Source organism: Paralichthys olivaceus, chromosome 14 (assembly GCF_024713975.1).
Source record: "Paralichthys olivaceus isolate ysfri-2021 chromosome 14, ASM2471397v2, whole genome shotgun sequence".
In the NCBI taxonomy this organism is placed as follows: Eukaryota; Metazoa; Chordata; class Actinopteri; order Pleuronectiformes; family Paralichthyidae; genus Paralichthys; species Paralichthys olivaceus.
This window is the reverse complement of record NC_091106.1, coordinates 11,693,053-11,712,531: the sequence shown is the minus strand read 5'-3', so window position 1 is coordinate 11,712,531 and position 19,479 is coordinate 11,693,053. Positions and strand designations below refer to the sequence as shown.

General features: G+C 39.0%; 1 protein-coding gene across 3 annotated transcripts in view; it reads right to left on the bottom strand.

Moving 5' to 3' along the window:
- Window positions 1–19,479, bottom strand: part of eys (eyes shut homolog) — a 188,816-nt gene that overhangs the window by 111,657 nt on the left and 57,680 nt on the right. For all 3 annotated transcript variants that reach the window (XM_069538391.1, XM_020092694.2, XM_020092703.2), the window contains 11 exons: window positions 18,140–18,279; window positions 16,360–16,523; window positions 15,948–16,201; window positions 14,523–14,627; window positions 10,542–10,664; window positions 7,599–7,712; window positions 5,116–5,238; window positions 4,370–4,486; window positions 3,566–3,799; window positions 2,129–2,251; window positions 1,900–2,013 (listed from right to left, as the gene is read on the bottom strand). In XM_069538391.1, coding sequence (XP_069394492.1) covers window positions 1,900–2,013; window positions 2,129–2,251; window positions 3,566–3,799; window positions 4,370–4,486; window positions 5,116–5,238; window positions 7,599–7,712; window positions 10,542–10,664; window positions 14,523–14,627; window positions 15,948–16,201; window positions 16,360–16,523; window positions 18,140–18,279 — 1,611 coding nt within the window. The remainder of the gene's footprint in view (window positions 1–1,899; window positions 2,014–2,128; window positions 2,252–3,565; window positions 3,800–4,369; window positions 4,487–5,115; window positions 5,239–7,598; window positions 7,713–10,541; window positions 10,665–14,522; window positions 14,628–15,947; window positions 16,202–16,359; window positions 16,524–18,139; window positions 18,280–19,479) is intronic.

The window sequence follows — 19,479 nt, the reverse complement described above, 5'->3', positions numbered from 1 at the left end:
GAGTGGGATTGACAGTTCATGAAGATGAATTTGGTGACTCGAGTTGATTTTCCTCTTCTTCAGTTTGCCATGAATTTTACTGGAGATTATTGTGCCCCCCAGAGAATAAGTCTCCCCTCTCCATAATATGTTTTCATTACATTTCTTTCGGTTTCGAGCTCAGGCGGGTTAAGGCAACTTTTCAAGATGTTAAGATTAAATGGCTGGACTAGATATTTAAGGTCCTCCAAGGATTACTTATTATGACTTTGTGATATGCTTTTTAATTGCCAAGAAATCTAGTGGAGATATCCCCACTCCCACAGGGTGAAGCCCTGCCCTGATCCTGTCCCAAAGATAATTTGTTCATTTTTTTAACAACTTTTAAGCTCAACTGGAAGTACAAATGCCAAAATCTTTCTAAAACTGCCAAAAGCACCAGATAATGCATTCATGAAAATTTTAAACTCATGAATGATGATAAAAATTTCATTTTTACTAAAAGATTTCCAACTGAAAAGTTAATAATTTGGTGTAAATGGTGGTTTTAAGCTATGGAAGATAAACATGGAAGATTAACACTTATCTAATGTGCTTTCATGATTAACATCACCTGCCACACACAGAAAAAATATTGTCCCTGGGTGATTATGGCTGTTATGAAAAGGAATGTAATTAAAACTGTATATATTTAGTCCTACATCCACGGCTGTAGTTTAATGGGAGGAAGAACTAGAGCTATGACTATAAAATATACGAGTGAAAACAGTTAGCTCCAGTATTACAATGGATGTGTACATTCATACAATTTACACACTCCTGCTGTGCACAGAGACGTCTCAACCTTTGATTTTCCTGAGTGCAAATCAAACTACATGAGTTGCTACATTTGAAAGATTTTACTCTGATTTCAGTCCCTATGCATCTCAAAGAGAGCGATAGTGCCTGTAGAGTTAGCTGAAGCTGTGTGGTTTATGGTATGTCACAATATACAACACACTATACTCGTTGCACAGCAGTTGGTTGGCATGGACGCAGAAAGTGATCAGCATTTGGCCGAGCAGACTTTGGAAGATGCGTTTGGAGCCAGTACCTGCTGAGCACAGCTTGGCTGAACACGTCCAACTTTTCATGAAGTACAGGGAGATACTTTTATAATGACAGATGCTCATCTGCTATATATCATATAAATATCATATGACCTTAGGGATTAAAGCCTGCATGGATGCATATTATGATACGTGTTGCATTATGTGTTGTTAGTCTCTTCTCTCTCTTTAATTGAAAGAATTATTTATCTATTACAACGACGATTATGATAAACAAATGTGCGATTCCTGAATGTACAGTTATAAGAACTTAATGTTTCTAAGACAATTGCAGTTCATTTTCATAAATAGCAATATAACAAAAGTCTAGATTTACTAAATGTTGTGCTGTTTATCAAGTGTTTGCCATTATCTGCCCCTAAAGAAAAACTGTATTTAAACTTAATTAATAATGCAACTTTTATTGTGTCACTTATTGATATCAAGTGACATTAAATCTTTTATATTGAATTTTTGGCCATATCGTCCAATCCTAAAATGTGGATCACTTGGGGAATGAGGCAGAGCTATAGATAAGTGTCTAGTTTGGCCAAATGTTTTGCCTAAAGTCAGATTTTATGAGAGTAAATTTGACAGATATTGTTGGTATTTACTTTATTAATGCTGAATTCTATCTTCTTTATTGAGATTGATTTTCACATTTTCTTAAATGATTTATATTTTCAGTGTGCCTGGCCATCATGAAGCGATTACAACAAAATCCTGTTTTGATCTGTATTCTCAGTCAATATTGAGATGACGCATGCATGAAGAGCTGTGAGCTTTGAGCTGTGCAAACAAACACTGTCATGGTGGGATGCAGATAAAATACCTGTGACTCCGAGGGGACACTGGCAGCTGAATGAGTTGAGCTCATCAAGGCAGGAGCCTCCGTTTACGCAGGGCTGGCTGAGACATTCATTCACTTCAATCTCGCACTTATTTCCTGAGAAGTATGGGAGGCGCACAACATGTTGACAAACTGCATCGCCTCCGTGAATAAAATGTCACTTTAACTCACAAAGAACAACTTCAAATAGGCTCAAATAGCTTTCACTTACCAATAAATCCTGGTGCACAGAAGCAATTGTAGCCATTCAGAGTGTCCTCACAAACACTCAGGACTCCACACGGTCGTTCTTCACAATCATCGATGTTTACCTCGCAATACCGGCCTGTTAAACCTGCAGAGAGAAAACGGTCACTTCTCTGCTCACTCTCTGAGTAACAATCACAGAGTTAGCCCTTAAATTAAATTAAAGTTAAAATGACTATGAAACAGCAAAATGATGCAAAAGATTTTCTTCTGGTCTTTTCTTTTCTTCACATACAAGAAAAGGATAAAACATTCACTTACTGTATTGTTAATAATGAACCAAATCGTTGATTGCTGCTTTAAAAGTTGAACCATGGATGTATGATGAAAAGTAAACTCAGAAAGTAAAAGCAAACTCAGAAAGTACAAATCATTGATGTGAACCATGCCCAATTTAAAAGATTTGATTTGGGTGATTTTACAACAATGCCAAGCATAACAAGACAATCCATTTTCTGACCACTGACTGTGAAAATAAGTCAATTTCAAACAGTTAATATAAAATCAAAATTTAAAGCAAACCTTCACCTGCATTTATTTAATTATGTCGAATGCAATCATAAATGTTTGTAACCTCGACTGTGTTGTCATTTTAATTGGAGGCTTTTAATAATTGCTCCTTTACTCAGTTTTTTTCAGCGATATCATTTTACAAGTAATGTCAACAGTCTTGAGGGGGAATCTGGAAGATAATTACTAAATTCGGTGTATGACTGCATACTGTTGCCATAATTCAACTTATATCAATAAAAAAAAATAAAGAGTAAATTATACTGTAAGTAAAAACATTCTAACAATGTAAAATGTGAGTATTTACAAATTTACAAATATAAAACGTATTTATTTATTCTTGTTCTGGGGCAGTACCCAGACTTACTGTAAGTTGCTTTGGATAAAAGCATCAGCTAAATTGTAAAAATAAAAGTATTTCAAATCTATGCAAAATGCAACAATTGTGACTTCTATTTATTTCTATCTACAGTTACCTTATTCATACTCATAATTATCATCTATGAATTGGTGCAATTAAACACAAATACTGAAGTCAATTTCCATTTTTACAATGTAATAAATATAATAATTACCTCGGAAATATAAGGTCCTCTTTGCCATAACATAATATTGTTTTGTTATAAACCATTTCTTTGTATAAATGTCAGCAGGAGACTCCTGGTTCCTAAGTGGGCAAACCGACATGTTTCTTTTTGAAGTCAGTGCACAAACTGAGCCCTGACTTACACATTTCATAAGACTGTTATGGGTTGTTGCTTTAGGCCAAAGAGATTAGACTCCCACAGAGGGAAGCTGATCGAGTGAAAGCATCAAACCGCTGCACATGTACATGATTCATTTGAAGAATTGCCTCCATTTGAAATGAGCCCCTGCTGCATGGTGGACCTACCTGGCAAACAATCACACTCGAACCCTCTCGACAGATCGACGCACGATGAACCACATTGACACAAGCCATCAACGCAGTGGTTCACAAGTGTTTTGCAGTGCGGCCCGGTGTACCCATGTTGACACACACATCTGTAAGTATCTGCCAGCTCTTCACACAGGAGAGTCCCCTCAGGGTCGCAAGGATTTGACACACATTGGGTCACAGATGAGGAGCAGTCATTGCCATGGTATCCTGTAAGTTGGGAGGGATCAAAGGAGTGACTGATGTGCGCTGCTGTGTACAGTATCCTCCTGCCCTCCCACGGCTGGCAGACATCACAGATTGTGATTTCAAGTAATGTTGTCGTTGCCAGTGTTTTGCCTCCCTGCTGATTTACATATTTTATCCAGGCAGAGCATAAAGCACTAAAGGGGGGATTTCAGCATCAGTACAGAATCTAAAATAAAAAATAAAAACTGTGGTTGGTGTGTGTGTGTGTGTGTGTGTTGTTTCTTCACCGATTGTTACTAATGAGTGGATTTGAACGCGTGCTTTCCGATGGTATTCACTTTGAGGTAAAGCTGCTTTGGTGCTACCACGGTAATCAACAACACTAGTATGTTTTTCACAAGCATTGAGGGTTGCAAGAGGGATTGATGTATGATAAACCAAGAAGATCACATGACACACTTTGGCTATAATGACTTTATAGCCTCTGTTCTACTCTGTGTCCACATTTATGGACGGAATTACTGAAGTAATTACCAAAGCACTAAGCTTAATTCACATTTCTAAATCTACTTTACAAAAAAGGTTAAATACCTGGACAGCAAATACAGTGTATTCCTCCAGTGGGGCTTTGGGAGCAAGTTCCTCCATTTTTGCACACCTCTACATCTGATGCACACGATGCTGACACCGATATGGAGCAATTCTTACCTGAAAGGGAAATCAAGCTTGTTAATTGAGCTTGTCTGTGTTAATCACGACGAAGCCAAAGAAAGAAAAGACATCACAACACCGACATAACGATGCTTCTCAATAATCTGTCACACAAATGAGTTTGACCGCAGAGAACAACAGCCATTAACGTGATGAACTAGCGTGATGTGGTGTGAGTGTGTCCGGTAATGGAGCCACTCGGGGTCATACTAGGACACAACTGCAGATTCTTCCAGCTTTCAGCGTTTATCACAGTTTTTTTGCAATGCCAAAGGGACGTTCAATTACTAGTCTACAAATCTGCTTATAGTGTCCCAGGACACAAATAGATGAAAAATACTGATGGGGTTACATGAAAGTAAAATTCATACCAGACTAAAATAGATCAGTTAAGTTTGCAGCTGATGCAGTATATTATAGTTGGATAAATACTAAATACTGTATTCAGTTTGTACAGTGGGAGAAAGAGAGCCATCTTTATACTCAGTCAGCTGCAGTCCTTCGGTGAATGAGCTCTTTCATGAGACAATGGGACCACTTTGATGTTTATCACTGCTTAAGAGTCATCAATCTGCACTGTATTCATTGAAGCCTAAAGTATGAAAATGATGACACAGATAACTCACCAGCAAAGCCCGGAGGACAGATGCACTCGTAGTCTGCAATCAGGTCAATACACGTGGAATTATTGGCGCAATATCCATGGACACATTCATCATAGTTGATTTCACAGTTCAACCCCCCAAAGCCTGTTGTGAAGAAAAACAAAAAAAAAGAAAGAAAGATCTCATCATCAGAGACGTGTGAATGTCGACAATAAGCCGACATGAAAAGACAGATTACTATCGAATGACACCCAAGAGCAATGTTTGACTTTTTACAAACAAGTGCATAAGTTGAGAGCGACACGGTCTATAATGTATATTTTTTTATTTTATGGGTCTACTTACTTCTTAGTTACATCAGCAAATTTGATATTTATAAAAATAAAAGGTTAAAGTCATGAAGCAAATGCGAGCGCTGCCAATTTCTGACATTTTAGTTCCCTCATAAATATATTCCACCACATGGTCACGCTGCAAAATTACTATCATTAGCACTGTCACACACTGCAGCTACAGGAGACCCATGACTAATTCTTGGCTATCAGCACCATCGATGCAGGTCAAATTCTCATCATTTCTCAAACTGACCATGGAACCAATTTCCACCTCTCTCCATGTCATAAAATTTGACAATTATTCTGACTTCATTAAAAATGCATAGCAGGCTTCACCCGCAATCAAGGTTTAATCAGAGGTATGTCTGACAGGTAAGATGCCAACTGGACCAGGAAATCGTTGGAAAAATAGCCCAGATTTATTCCCTCTTGAGCTAATGACACGAGTGGCAGTATCTGATGGGATGATTTCATGTAAATGTAAAACAAATACACTTGTTAACCCTGCGAGTAATGATCTGCAACCAGGAAACAAGAGGAAAAGTGTTAACTGAAGATCATTGTGAAGAAAATGTGGCAATCAACGTGATGGTTTTTATTTCAGAGAAACACTCGAACGAGTGTGTTCACAGATTGATTCCGTGCTCTTTAACTCAAGTTGTGCTCATCAGAGACAAAACCACCTGCTAAGATTGGTTGGGGTGAATTCTGATAACTCTCAACCCTCAAGGTTGTACAGATATTAGGATCAACATAACAAGGACATGCAGTTGGAGGAAGAGGAAGAAGAAGATAAGAACCAATCATTTTCTCCAGTTGTTGAAAACATTAATTAGTCATGTGCAGGAGTGTTTCAAGAGACTTTAGGGGCCCCTGGACAAAAGGGGACCTGGGGGGCCCAACATCGAACCAAACCACACCGAAGAATCACATTTAAGCATTTACATTAATACTGTAAAGCAGTAAAGTTTGAGTGTAAACCCCCACAACCATCCCAGGCATATAAAACATACACATTTAGACATTTTCATCTTTAACCAACCTCTATAGTTATGAAGGTTTCGCAGAAACATTTTGTTTTGATGGTGTTGTTGCAGTCTCCTATACATACCACTTCTGACAGTGTGCTTCCCTATCCCACTGTCCAGGGGCCCCTGAGCAAGGCACCTTACTCCCACCTTACATCTGCTCCCCGTGCGCTTTCAGCAGCTACCCACTGCTCCGTGTGGTCTGTCACTGCTCACACAGGATGGGTTTAAGGCAGAGACTTCATTTCCCCCCATGTTGCATGTAGTTGTGTGCTGTGAGTTGCATGATTTGTGAATTTGTGAACAAATAAAGGAATCTTAATAACTAATTATAGAATTTAAGGGGGTTCTCACAAAATTGTGGTGGACTAACATCGACTCCAGACAATTGCCTAACTTGCCCCCTGGTTATATGAAGGTAGTTTTTTCTACTTTTTTGTTCAGGACAGATTCAACCACACCAAGTCTACTGGAAGTAAAGCACGAGAAGTGGTCTCCTTATTTAGAGTTGTTTTAGTAATAATTTATGAAGGTCTCGTGTGGTTTTAATATTTTTCCTTTTTTTCATGGCTGAGAGAATTAAGGGGAATGTTGTTTCAAATCCTTTTTGTGCAATAATGAGTTCCTGGGTGGATAATGTTGAAGAAATTGGTTTTGACGAAGATCACACGTCTGTTGTAATTGTTGAAATGATTGAGAACATAGTTAATTTAGACAGAGATGTGAGAGCTAAGATATTATTCTTTGATTTAAAATTATTAAAAAAAAGATGGCTCTGCTGTTGATTGAAAAAAAATATGGTTAGAAGAGTTATTAATGGAAACAATCTCATTATATATATATATACACACATGCTCTATTTTTTTTCTTTTCCTTGAACCATTAATGAGGTGGACCTGGCAGGTTGATCGTCTTTACAGTAAATATTGGTCCCAACAAAGAAACAATAGAATTAGTTCACAATTAACGAGAATGAGAGATTCAGTTTATACATGTTATTTAAATACCTGCTTCCACAGGTGAACACCTACATGCACTGACAAACTGTTTTTTCATTCATTTGTGTGCCGAGTTCTTGAAAAAGCAAAGACATTTTATGATGGAGTTTTACTTGTATGTTTGGAGCTGCATTGCAACTTACCCTCTGAGCAGAAGCACTGATACAGATCTGCGCCGTCCACACAAATACCACCATTCTGGCACGGATTTGACTCGCAGTCATTGAGATTTACTTCACAAAATGATCCTGCAAACCCTGCAGGCCATGTAAAAGAAGAACATAAAAAGTTATTGAAATCTTTTCCTTTTTGCCTCCCCTGGTTTAGATTCTTCACCCAATTAGGATCACTATGACTTGTTTCACAAACAAAAGCTGGTTTTCAAAGCTCATATTGATTTAAAGGGGGCTTGCTGGGCACATGTAGACTCAGTGGATCATTTAATCATGTTTAATAGGAGCCAGTCGTTCCCCCTCTGATTTATTACATTAAACAAGCAAAACTTAGTGATTTTACCATCAAACTCAATCTATGCACAAAGGGGAACCACATGAAACAAATAACATGCATCGGTGCACACGTGTGAATGCTCTCACGCACCACACACACACACACACACACACACACAGGCCAGTTAAGAGGAGAAACATGTCACTGTTTATGTCACATAATTGCTGGTGCTACTCAGGCTGTAAGTGGGTTAACCTCACAATCAGCCACACATTTGTTGTGTGTATAAAGTGTGAACACAGGCAGCCAAGGACTTAACAGAGAGTAAGGGTCCTGAGATACCTTTCACCAATAGTAACATAGAAGAAATACTGTATGAACGTGCAAAGAAAAGTTGTGGAAGGAGTCTTACTGCGGAACAAGCAGGATTTCCTCCAAAATAAAACTGTGGCGTTATACAAAAACAAGAAAGGCAAGAAAACAAAAACAAGTGCTGTGTTGCAAAAACCTTCTAGATGACAAAAACTCTCTCATGCAGAGAAAAAGCTTTTGATGAAACAACAGCTTTCGGGAGCGCAAATAATTTTATGGCAAAAAATAAGTCTTGCACTGCAAAGTTGTTTCCTTTGAAATGAATGCTAATGTAAAAAACCTAACAGAAACTGCTGTCAGAAAAATGTTTTTTGGGAGGGCTTGTATAAAAAAAAAACAATTATTTCCTCATGAAACCTGTTACTCAAGAGAGTTTAATCACAGGAATTTCACCAGAAACTTATCAGATTTCTTTTTGTATCCATGTTCATCATGAATTAAAATCTATAATCAAACATTCATGGTGTAAACATTTGATTTAGTGTTAGTACAAAACACAAGGTCAAAACATTGACAGCATGGGATGTATGGCATGGTGATGGGGGGTGTGACTAACATGTTTTGCAACACATTGGTTGGAAAACATTAGATAATACGGATGCCAAGCCTGTTGACCTGAAACATCTCGACAAGACAGCATCTCACCGTCTGCCCTTGAGAAGCGATCTGCGGGAGCAGTTTGCCGCAGGTTGGTTTCATTTACATAAGAAATCACTCACAATCGTTCACTTTGACATCTGGCGAGCATAAGTGCAACGGCAGTAATGAAGTTACGGTTATTGATTGGGTTACATGAACTTCTATGTAATAGCCATTCATTTGAAAACAGATAGCTGAGCTGGTGTGGAGTCGTGCCGACTGAATTATGACTGGTTTGGGAGGCTGAATGTTTTTTTTATTTATTTCAAGTGCCTCAACTTCATCCAGGAATACACTTGTGTGCATGTGCACGCAGTCCTACACCGGCACTCTGTCACTTGCTGCACATACAGACTTGAGATGCAGGGCTCTGAAGCCTGGTTTCCCCTGGCAAGCCTCAGAGTGTCTAACAGGTCAAGCCTCCTCCACTTACTCCTGTGTTATCTCTGTCACTGCTGGCAGCTACTGCTGTGATAACGCTAGTGTCCACGTGGAGACAAATCAGAAAGACTGGACTGACAGAGAAAATATTGTTTTCCTGCAAGAATTGTCAAAACAATCTGCATAAATTTGCATGATTATTAAATGGCAATGAGGTTGTGAAAACAGTAGTGTGCCTCAATGCTGCCAGTCCCTTTTTTGATGCATGAGTAAGGAGACTTTATTTTCTAGATCGAAGCACACGTGGTGAACTGTTGTCTTCTTCTACTAAAGATAAATCTAGTAATCCCACTTCTGCCGACCAGTTCCATACATTTATTTCCAGACTCATATGAGGTCACTGTGACATTTGACCTTTGACCACTGCAATCTAATCAGTTCATCCTTGAGTCCAAGTGACAACTGGTCAAAATGTAATCAGTTAATTTATGAGTCGTAGTGAAGATTTAAGCCAAACTTTAAATTATTCTCTTGAGACGTTCTTCAAATAACACTTTCACAAGCCAAAAAACAGGTTTTGTGGGGTCATAATTCTAATCATATCTCCCGTGAGTCCAACTGAACGCTTGTGCCAGATGACATTCCAAATGGGTGTTCCAGATCACATCATGTTCACAAGAACCTGAGGTCACTGTGACATAAACCACCAACATTTAATCATGTGTAGCAAGATTGAAAATATTTCCTCAAGGTGTTCCCGAAATGTTGTGTGCACAAGATCAAAAACTTGTTTTGTAAGGTCACAGCAACCTAGAACTTTGACAAGCAAATTCACTTCAGTTGATCTTTAAATCCAAATGAAAATTTCTACCAAATTTGAAAATATTCCCCCCCGGGAAGGCAAAAAATGTGCTATTATGTTTGACCACTGAAATGTCATCCTTGAGTCCAACTGAACATTTGTAAAGAATTATGTTACAAAAATAGGACGAACAGACAACCTGAAAACATAACGCCTCGGGCCACAGGCTGTTTCCGGCGCAGAGACATAAAATACACTTTTGGATTTACAGACAGCTACATATTCCCTGAATTAAAATAAACCTGACTTTTGTGTAAGACAGTGAATCAGCGTGAGAAAATGGGTTGCTTTGTGTCACATTTTCATTCTTGCAATGAGCTCATTTTCCACCTGTTAATGTCGCCGCATGACAAACACATCACCTGTTAAAGGTCTCGCTCACCTCTTTCACATGTGCAGGAGACATTCTGTCCATCATTGGTCTCGGTGCATATTAATGTGCGTTCACTGCAGATTCCAAACGAGCAAAGGTCAATGTCCACAGAGCAATCCTTCCCCTTGAATCCTGAGAACAAAACAATGCAAACGGTGCCTTGAATAAAACCTTGGTAAACAAGCAATAAGGAATGCAATCATACAGCAGCAACACACGCTGTGCAACACATACTTATGCGGCCATGTGGTTTATTAGGTAAAGACACCTTTTCTTTAGAGGATTAATGGAGGTATTGATTTTTTCCCCCTGTGCAACTTAGCTGCTATGCAGTATGCTAATTGATTGAATCATTGACAGAGACCAACCCTACCAAACCAATCCATATCACATTTATCTGCCCCGTCAAATGCACGTCTGCATGTCACTGATAGATACCCATGTCAATATCTATTGTTGTAAATAAAGCACAGACAGATGGTGTGACTGATACATGGGCTTGTATAAATAAAGATGACCAAAAGGGAGAAGCCAAGAATAGAAGAGTGTGCATCACATGTGCTGCACCCATTAGGTAATGTAGGTCAAAATAATGAAGACCAATGTGATAATGCCTGTTTTCATTTTGGAGAGAGAGACTGGGTTTATGGAGTCAGAATATTTCAATGTTCTAAATTTCATACTCAGGAAAACCAAAAAGCCTCTTTAAACCAGAAGCCTCTAAACAGGAAGAATGCGCCCATATCCGTGTCACATTAATCTGGGTGCAGTCAGTCAGTGTCTGCAAAGTAGGTCTCACTCACTGGCAGAGCGATGAAACATTTCAAACATCGCTTCCTCATGTAATTCCTTTTTATGAAGACATGAATACATACGCACAGAGCAGCATCTATATATACGAGACTACGCAACATGTTGAGCTGTCAGCCGGTGCCATTGTCTTTATGTCGTAATCTGTATCGACAGTGTCGCGCTTTACACCAACACATCTATCTCCATGTTTGATGACCTTCCGACTACAATTCCCCCCCATCATATTATATATTGCCTTGGCTAGTTAATGGACAGCTATTGCCTCCAACAGAGTGTTTCTGAAGTGTTTAATAACCAATTGTGCATGCAGTTCACTCTAAGGTTAATGTTGCATGAAGGAATGTCACATTTACAGTGTCACCATCTCCAAATGGGACTCCCTATTCTGTCTGACAGCTACGACTGCAGAAAGAAAGGCACGACGTGAAACTCATTGTTCTCCGTTGTAGCTTAAGATGCACAGTAACAGGAGACGCTGTGATGCTGCGTTGAGAGCATCCCGGTCGTTTGCCCATGTTGTCGTGTTCAGTGGTTAATGGTGACATCCATGGGTCATAACTACTCTTTGGCTCTGAAGAGTGCTGCTCGTCAGCATATTTAATCATCTCTCATCAACAATGTTCTGGTTGCTCCACTGAGCTGAAAAAGTGAAAATCATGTCCGTTTAATAAATCAAATAAGATTTATGGTTATGTACGATTATGAAAGCTGGGTAAAGCTTGTGTCGCTCATTACCTCCACTAACAAAGAAGGTTTTGTTCCTGTCCTTACTTCTGTAATGTGAGTGCTGGAATACAGAATCCAAAGATATTTGGTGAAAAGCTCAGGTGAAGAAGTAAAGGTTTTGAGTGATTTCTAGTTCTGAACAAAAAGCCTGACGAGCCACAGCTAAATGTTAAATGGACTGTTTTTAAATAATTCTTTTACTACTCTCACTCAGAACCCTTTACACTACAAGTCACATTCACCCATTCATACAGTCACACAGCGCTTTTCTATCACACATCATTACCACTGACAGAACAGTCTTCAGGTGGTGATTTAGAGTTCAGCGTTTTGCCCAAGTTCATTTTGAAATGCAGACTGGAGGAGCCAGTGATTGAACAATTGACCTTCTGGCTAGTAGAGAACCCACTATACCTGAGAACACTGCCAGAGACACTAGTTTTTAATTGGCTGTAATAATATGTTTTTGTTGAATTCCATTTGCATCAATCCATTTGATTTTCCATCAATTCCATCCTTTTTCCAACCTGTTTTCACTCGTCTTTTGGTTGTTGGTTGGTTTGTTTGTCAGCAGGATTACTTAAGAACGACTTTACCAGATTTTCCATGAAACTTGGTGGAAGGATGGGACATGGGCCAAGAAAGAACCAGTTAAATTAGTGTGGATCCTGACCGATCATGGAGTCTTTTTTTTATTAATTACTTTGACATTGTGAGATTTTTGGACATTTTAATGGATTTCCCAGGGAATAATTCATGGATCTTTATGGAAATAAATCAGTCATATTTAGGAAACTGACAACTATGAGCAGTCCTTGTCAGAGGAACAGTATGTGCTCTACTCAGTGCCATTCTAGTCTTTGGAATATTTTCGTACATAAGAGTATTTGGAGAGAGTAAAAAGATACTATGAAACCATTGTCCTTGTCTCGGACCTGTAGAAAAACAACATTATGAATTTAAATGGAACCAGTTTCATGGTCAATATTTAAGTATTCTCCAAACAGGCTGCAATTGACTAATACAATTACAAATAATGATTGGCACTATTACAAATTACAATGCCTTATACAAATCCAGACGCAGATTAAACATTTGTAGAAGTGAGGTGAAACCTTGGCTAAGGTCTGGTCCTAGTGTTCGTGTGCTCTTTTTGTGTGTGTGTGTGTGTGTGTGTGTGTGTGTTTTTGAGTCAGAAAAACAGACAAACCTGACAGACCATTTGTGTAATTGAATTTCCGAAACGATAAAGTGATCACAAACACCTGTCTATAAATCTGTCAATGAAATTACAACAGTAATGGAGGTTTTACTGACACAATGGTGTTCTGTTTTTCGCCCAAATTTAATTTGCGCAAAAGGCCGGAAAATAGCAAGGGCAGATTATTTACTGTGATGCATTTTCTTTGTCCATAATGTCATAAAAACACACCATGTGACAGGTGCTGCACAGGTCTCAGGGCAGTAAATGTTTTAATGACTACACCCACATTTAGTGATTTAGTGTGCAGAGGCATATTTGGCTGAAGGAGAAGCACAGAGGACTAAAACACAATACACAGTAACAGTAAAACACTGGAAATATTGTTTCTCTCAAATGTAGGTAGGAGGGTAGACTTTGAAAACAACACAAATACCCAGTATAACCTGTGTATATCTTCAGCTTTTGTGAACTATCTTGAGAGAATCATTTCCCAGTGCAAGTGTGTACTTTGTGTCCTGTCTACTCTTGTGTTTGGTGAATATTATTCTTTCAAATATTTGTCTTTATATCCTGTTCTTGGGACTGTGGCTGTTTAATGCCAAATGTGACATTGGACGTGCAATGCCAAGTGGGCCGGCTGCAGCATTCCGACTTGTGCAATCAAGTGGTGATTAAGTATTTTATTACCTGAGGGCATCGTAAAAATCAGCTGCACAAGACCTCCCTCTATCAAGGACTGTGTTACAACTGATTATGGATCCATGTGTTATGAAATGTCAAACATGTATATATTTGTAAAACAGGTTGTCACTTGATTAAAGCACAATGCTGACAACTCCATCTGAGCTGAATTAGGGAGGTGCACATGCATCAGGGCTTTGCAGGACAAAAAACAGTGTTGTTTTCTACTGACATTGATATTAACCTCTACTCCATGAAATGAAAAAGTGAAAATCTTACAGTTTATTATTAATGGCCTACCCATAATACAGTTTTACTGCTTCTATTTGCTTTCCGTTGTGTTTTAGCCTGCATTCAAACTTTAAAAAGACAAGTATAACTGATAGTCTTTGGAGGTGCATCTTAAATAAAAACTGAAAAATGATCGCAAGTGCACAATTAGGTTTGCATGTAAATGTATGAGAAATAAAACTTTTCACACATTCCCAAGATACAGTTACGCAGACAATTAATCGCGAGATATTTTTGTAAACATGCTCAATAATACACAAGTAGTCGGTGCTTACCAAGGGGACAATGACAAATGTAGTCATTTATCAGATCCATACACAAGCCTCCTTTTAGACAAGGCTCCGACCAGCAATCATTTACATTCTCCGAGCAGGTCCTTCCTGCAGGATAAAGAGAGAAACAAATAAAGTCTACTTAATGTCACAGGGAATGCAGCTTAAAATGTGTTTATCCTAATAAATGTAGCCATCACTGAGGATGTTTAACGCTGATGTTAAGTTCATAATGAAGCTTGAATATGTGCATAAACGTGGCAACATTAAACATGCGCAGAAGAAATTTCTGATCATTCTTCTTAACATTTCACGAGGCAGCTGATTCCGCTGGCCGAAAATGTGATGGAAGGTTATGTGATCAGCATATTGCGATTTGTACGTATGCATAAACGGCATACATTCTATTTTAGTGTCCTCTGGGCAGGAATTACATGTGGAATTGATTTAAGATTTTACTGACAAACTTAAAGCTCCACTTGCTCTGCCCTCTGGCCAGATTTCAGACCTCTTAGTTCTCCGTGAGCCAGAGAGCTCACAGAGAACTAACAGCCCGACGTCCTCGGGCACTAGTGTACAATTTGCTATGCTGTCTACACCAAAGGTAATTGTACTTTTGCCATAATGACCCCACACACTGGCAAGGACTCTGTTAATCATATACTGTGAGATACTCACATAATTAAAGTTGCCGCTGACTGCACCTCCAGCCCAAATATACTGTACAAGATACATTTTATACTACACAGTGCGACTGGTATGATACTGAGCCAGCTCATACTGCCAGTAAATATTAATTAATAAACCTGCATAGACATAACTGCAGCACTGATCTGTTTATGCATTCACATCAAAAAGATATACTATTAAATTGGAAGTGGTAACTAACTTAACTCTAAATGTATAAGAAATAGACAAATTGAATTATTAACATACAAAAGCTAATAATGTTAGTGAATGTAACTATTTTCTACCTCCACCAAGCATTTGTATGTTAGTTAACAGGAATATGCGAAAACTCCAAATGGCCAATTCTCACATTTTCATTATAGTTATCCATTTTTATAATTGAAATTTTCATTTTACTTTGTCGCTGCTAAATTGTATGATTAACTGATTATTCAGTAATATACGTTAAAGGATTTTCTGTAACAAATCTATTATTGCCATGAAACCGGGCAAACTCTGAATTGTTATGCACCTAGAAATGTAGTTCTTATGCAGAATCATTTGCACAAGGAGATTACCTTATAACACCAGACAACAAATTGTCCCTTATATATATAATCTACCTATTAAATGTCAGCGTTAAACCTCTAAGTGAGTCAAGACTTCATATTTCTAACATTTCTAAAAAGCTCATATTCCTGTGACTGGCCACACTGAAGTCTGCAAACAGGATCTCATTCGCATCAGATGGTCTCATACCCTCAAACCCTGGGGGACAGTGGCACTGATAACCACTGATTAGGTCCACACAGGTGGCACCGCTCGCGCAGGGGAAGCTGCTGCACTCATTTGTTTCCAGTTCACAGAGCGACCCTTCAAAACCGAGCGTGCAGAGGCAGGTGAAGTTGTGCCGCCGGTCCAGGCAAACACCGTGTTCAGAACAGCGATGGCCAACACAGTAATCAATGTCCTCTTCACAGTAAACGCCCGTGTATCCTCTGGGACAAAGGCACCTAGCAACGAATTAAAGAGATTCTTTTTGAATACTGCAGAGAGTGGGAGAAATTCTTTAAACCCTGAAGGAGCAGAAACAGAAAATGTCACAGCTTTACAATCGTTGACATTCTGGTGCCTGAATGGCCCTGAAGACAATCAAGATTTCAACACTCACCTGTAACCATCAATCTCATCTACACAAGTGGCTCCGTTCTGACACCAATGCTGAACGCAATCATTGACATTTATATGGCAGTTCTGACCGGACCAGCCAGGCATACAGATACAGGTGTAGCTAGCAGCTTCGTTCAAGATGCAGCGTCCTCCGTTGGCACAGGGCTGTTGAAAGAGGACAGAGCAGTTATAAGAGATGTGCTGCTCCGTGTGCAGGAGTGAAATTGCCTCATATCGAATGGTAATATCTTAAATTTGCACTGACATGTTTCAGCTCCAAAATATAACCGTTATTTTACAATGAGACCTCTTGAGCTTTTCTTTGCCTGGCTGCCCAAAAATGAGCTTCATTACGGCCACTTGACATATTCATGGATACAAATTCATGCTTTATGCTGGATTCACTTTCCATCTACATTCCATGTAGTACCATGTCTTACAAGAAAAAATCAATGGCCATTGAGGGCCCAGTAAGAAAAAGACATGCCTGTAGCTGGTGAATGAGTGTGTATATATAGCAGAGGGGTAAACAAAGGGCCACATGAAGTACCTCCCTGTGAGAGAAGGTGTATAATGCAGACATCATGGCATTTCTGTACGGGGGCCAACTCAAGCTTTGCTCCTCAGCGAGTGATCATCTCCATCTGTCATCTGAAGTAGCTTCCGTCTTTGGTCTTAGCCATTGTCTTTAAATGCAGAGGGTTTCATCCGCACATACAAAGAGCTTGTGCACGTACAAAAATACAGACATTGCAAATCTTCTGCAGCGCTCAGCAGGTGGCTGAAGCCTTTTTTGTCCCACTTGTGCACGCCAAAAGCAAAACCCCCGATAAACAATGACAATTCCTGATTTTTTTGTTTTCTGCCAAACCTGATTTCAAGCCTGGAAGATATGCAACCACGTTAAAAAGAAAAGATCATAAAAATGTGCTTGATTTCAATACACAGCATTGAGCGTATTGTGAATACAATATATACTTAAACCATAAAGTCCTTTACCAGATGTTTTTTCTAATTTAGAGTCCAGTTTAGAATCCACTACTTGATTGAATGTGCATGTTGCACGTTTCACACAGCACACAAAGGAGCAGTGAATTCCCTTGTTAATCAAATATTTAATATAACCTAACAGGTAAACCAACATCCTGTGCTGCTCTGACACCAGCTGATTGCAGTGTTTATGGATTATCGCATTTGCTGTCAATCTTCCTGTGGGATTTATGCTTATGTTTATCCCCATGTACAACAAAGGATTATCCCACATTTTATAAATAAGATACTGAATTACACTGGATACCTTCACACTTAAGTTCTCCATGTCTGTTGTTTGCAGGTCTCTTCCAGGTTATCATGAATAAATACAAAAATAGACGGAATTGTTTAAACACTTAAAAGGACTGTATTTTCTGCATTTGTATTCAATCACGGTTTGATTTATTTCTTATACTGAAGGATGTATGGCTATAGAGCTAACAGTAGAAAAGGGGGGACCTAAATATGCACCTTACTGAATCAGGAATTGTGCATGGATGTTGGACACACCGGCCTCCAGTGTAGAAACTCCTCTAAATAACATAAGTAAACACATAAAGCCCTCATTGATCCTCTTGCTCTGGTTCCCTTCTGTTGTAATAATGTTGCTGCACTGCTGTAGAGATAATACAGAAGAAGCTTGAAAAGAAATGATCGCAAGGTCTTTAAACATGTGTACAACTAATGAGGAGGATGTTGGAAGCACAAAAGCAGATGAGGAGATAGTCCATTAAGATGTTTGTACACACTTGAAGGTTTTGAGTGCAGGGTACACGGCAGGTGTATTCAAGACCATCTGGCAGATCCACGCACTGAGTGGTTGGTGGACACGTGTTGTCGGGCAGAGCACAAGCATCAACGTCATTCTCACAATTCTTTCCCAGAAAACCTGCAGAAAAAGATTTCAGAGGGTTCATGTAACTGCTGTAACACAAAGTACATCTGTAATGTGTCACAAACCCTTCTCTAATTTATGACTCTGTACCAGGCCAGCTCTTCTATATATTTAATAAACAAGGCCAGAATTGGGCCAATTGTGGGTCGTCTGGAGGATTAGCCTCATTTCGTGTAATTTTATCTAACTTGAGCCTAAATTTTAATTTTACCTTAAACTTAAATTGTTGTGCTTCTTATTTTCCTCTGATTTTCCATCTAGTCTCTCTGACTTGCTCCTCTGGTTTAAAAAATGAATCTGTAAGAATTATCACATGTTGAAGTTATTTGGTATGACCAATTGAACAAGTTGAACTGACCATAAACATAAATTAATCCTGAATGCTTTACATTAGTTAAATAACATCATATGGCTTTATACATGTATTGTTGAGTTGGTATTGTATTATATTCAGTGTCAGGTAGGGCTTAACCAACAGCTTGCATATCAATCATGTCATAAGTCTTTGTTTGGTACTCTGGTCCAGAACCATGGCCAAACACCATTTTCCTATATTGCACAAAATCACTTCAGGAAGAGACGATGAGGCATATGAGCGGAAGAGGCTTAGATTTACTGAGATAACGGATGGGATTTAGCAGCGAGGCTGGGAAGCCAGTGTTCACCCTGTGGAATTTCGTTACCATGGATCTTTGGCCACATCTAGTACCAGTTTACTCAGGGACTTAGGGATTCATGATCAAGGATTAGGGCAGGCTGCAGAGGGTGATTCAGAGGCAGCTAAAAAGAGCAAGCAACAGCCCTCGCTGAAAAGAAAAAAGCACCAGCTTGTGTGCCGAGTGTGGATATCTATCTTGAGTTAACATGGGAGATACAGCAAATATTAGTGTCAAGTCAGCAGTCAAACAACTCTCTGTACTCTCTGTATAATCTTCTTACATGTATGAGTGCTTTCAGCATAAGTTCACAATGGGTCAACTTAGACTTACTCTTTGGAATTAACAGTGAGAGCATAAATATAGTCATCACTAGCAAATATGCGAAACATGTATGTTTCTTAAATCCACAATATACAACTTCCACCACTAAGGATCTTTCAATCAAAACAAGAATGAAAGACCTAGACTGATGACCTTATAAGGCAGAGGGGGATCATGGGAGTTACTGCCTTTACCACCATCGCAGATGAAAATC